Consider the following 1,771-nt stretch of genomic DNA (forward strand, 5'->3'; position numbering starts at 1 on the left):
AAGAGGGTGGAAGGGAAGGTCCCAGTCTTGATTAAAGAGCTAATAGAGACAGGAGTACTTAAGGAACCTATCCAATAGCTGGCACAAACTGCCACTTTGGCCACTGAGTCCTAATGAGACTTCTGTACCGCATGTGTCAGTGACTGACAATTATGTAAACTAGCACCTCTGGCAAAAAGATGTGGCCACTAGTCAATGGCACGCTCTGGGGTTATGGACATGGTGCATAGGTTAGAATATGGCTATATTTGATGTCTTCAGAATCTTAAATAACCCATTATGAAGACCTAACTCAGGAGGAATCGTGAAACTTTCTCTATTTTTTTAATTCTATGCCCTCCATTTAATGAGGGTTGGACTGCCTCACCTTTAATATTACAGAGTAGTACCTAAGTAGAATCCCTCTTTCTCTAAGCAAGCTTCTTACCATTGCTGGGATCGAGGCAGGCAATTAAATGTTTTGATTTTAACCCCTAATTCTTTTAACACCTCTTAGGCTATAAACAGAGATGGTGATGATATCTGTGTTCTTTAACAGAGGAGGTGATATAAAAAAGTCGAAAATATATTTTTCACAAATAAACTATAATGTATGTAATATGCATCTGTTTATACCAAAATTGCGATTCACCTCTTCTCCACAGCCACCCTTTACTTTATGTGTACATGAGCAGTAACGTGGCTAAAAGATAAAAAGTAAAGAAATTAAAACCGAGTAAAATGCTTTGTATATATGAGGAGCTATTTTTCCCACAGACCCTGAAATTTGAAGGGAGGAAGGTAGATTTCAGATCAGTCATTATATAAATTCTAGAAATTAGCTTATAACCTCATCTGCTATCATATTTGTTGTTCTCTATAACCTAGTAAGTGCACTACCATTAATGCTTCCTGCTCACTTCCTGGGACATCCATGTGAAGGGAATAAAAGACATTTTCTATGTCTGAAGGGCACTGAACTAGAAATTTTAATAGAGTATTAGAAAAAGAGATCTAATATCACAGATTTCTACCTTTTGCAGATAACGCTGTAGATCCAGATGTATCCGCCAGGACGGTCTTCATAGATGTTGAGGAGGTCAAGAATAAACCTTGTTTGACCTTTACTGATGATGGATGTGGGATGACACCTCATAAACTACACCGAATGCTCAGGTACAAATATCTTTATTCTTTTTCTCTTGTCTTGAGTTCATGAACTCTATTTAAGGCTTAATGATTTTCTTTAATATTTTACTTTCCCTTTATTTGTTCAGCAAGTATTTATTGAACATCCGTTATGTGCCAGGGCAGTGGTTATGAAATAGACACTGTTCTTGCCCGCAGAGAACTTACAGTCTAGCTGGCACTTCAGACAATTAGGCGGTAATCATTAAAAAATAAGTGTGATAGGAAAATATAGGATGCAATGGGATAAATCAACAGAGAAACCTAATCTGATCCAGGAGATCAGGAAAAGGCTCATAGATGAAGTATTTTTATGCTTGAGATCTAAGGGTGAGCAGCAGAATTTCACAAGGTAAAAGCAAGGGGCAAGGAATGAGAGTTCAGGCAGAGAGAAAAGCAAGTGTAAAGACCGGGAGGCCTTCACTGGTCTGAGACCTTCTCCATTTTTATTAACCTAAACTCACTCTTAGATCAGGAGTATTATAATTGGGATGATTTTGGGGTTAGTACCATGAACATACCTGGGTATAATCAAGCCCCGTGAACGATAAATAGAAGGCATTCATAAACAATATTTGAAGGCTTTGCAGTAGAATTGCAAAGT

At 37.8% G+C, this 1,771-nt stretch overlaps 1 protein-coding gene across 1 annotated transcript in view; it reads left to right on the forward strand.

Annotated features, from left to right (window-relative positions):
• MORC4 (MORC family CW-type zinc finger 4) overlaps positions 1-1,771 on the forward strand; it is a 51,177-nt gene that overhangs the window by 4,732 nt on the left and 44,674 nt on the right. Inside the window, exon 2 of the mRNA XM_015591660.2 lies at positions 1,023-1,155. Coding sequence (XP_015447146.1) covers positions 1,023-1,155 — 133 coding nt within the window. The remainder of the gene's footprint in view (positions 1-1,022; positions 1,156-1,771) is intronic.

This window comes from Pteropus alecto, unplaced genomic scaffold (genome assembly GCF_000325575.1).
Source record: "Pteropus alecto unplaced genomic scaffold, ASM32557v1 scaffold246, whole genome shotgun sequence".
Classification (NCBI taxonomy): Eukaryota; Metazoa; Chordata; class Mammalia; order Chiroptera; family Pteropodidae; genus Pteropus; species Pteropus alecto.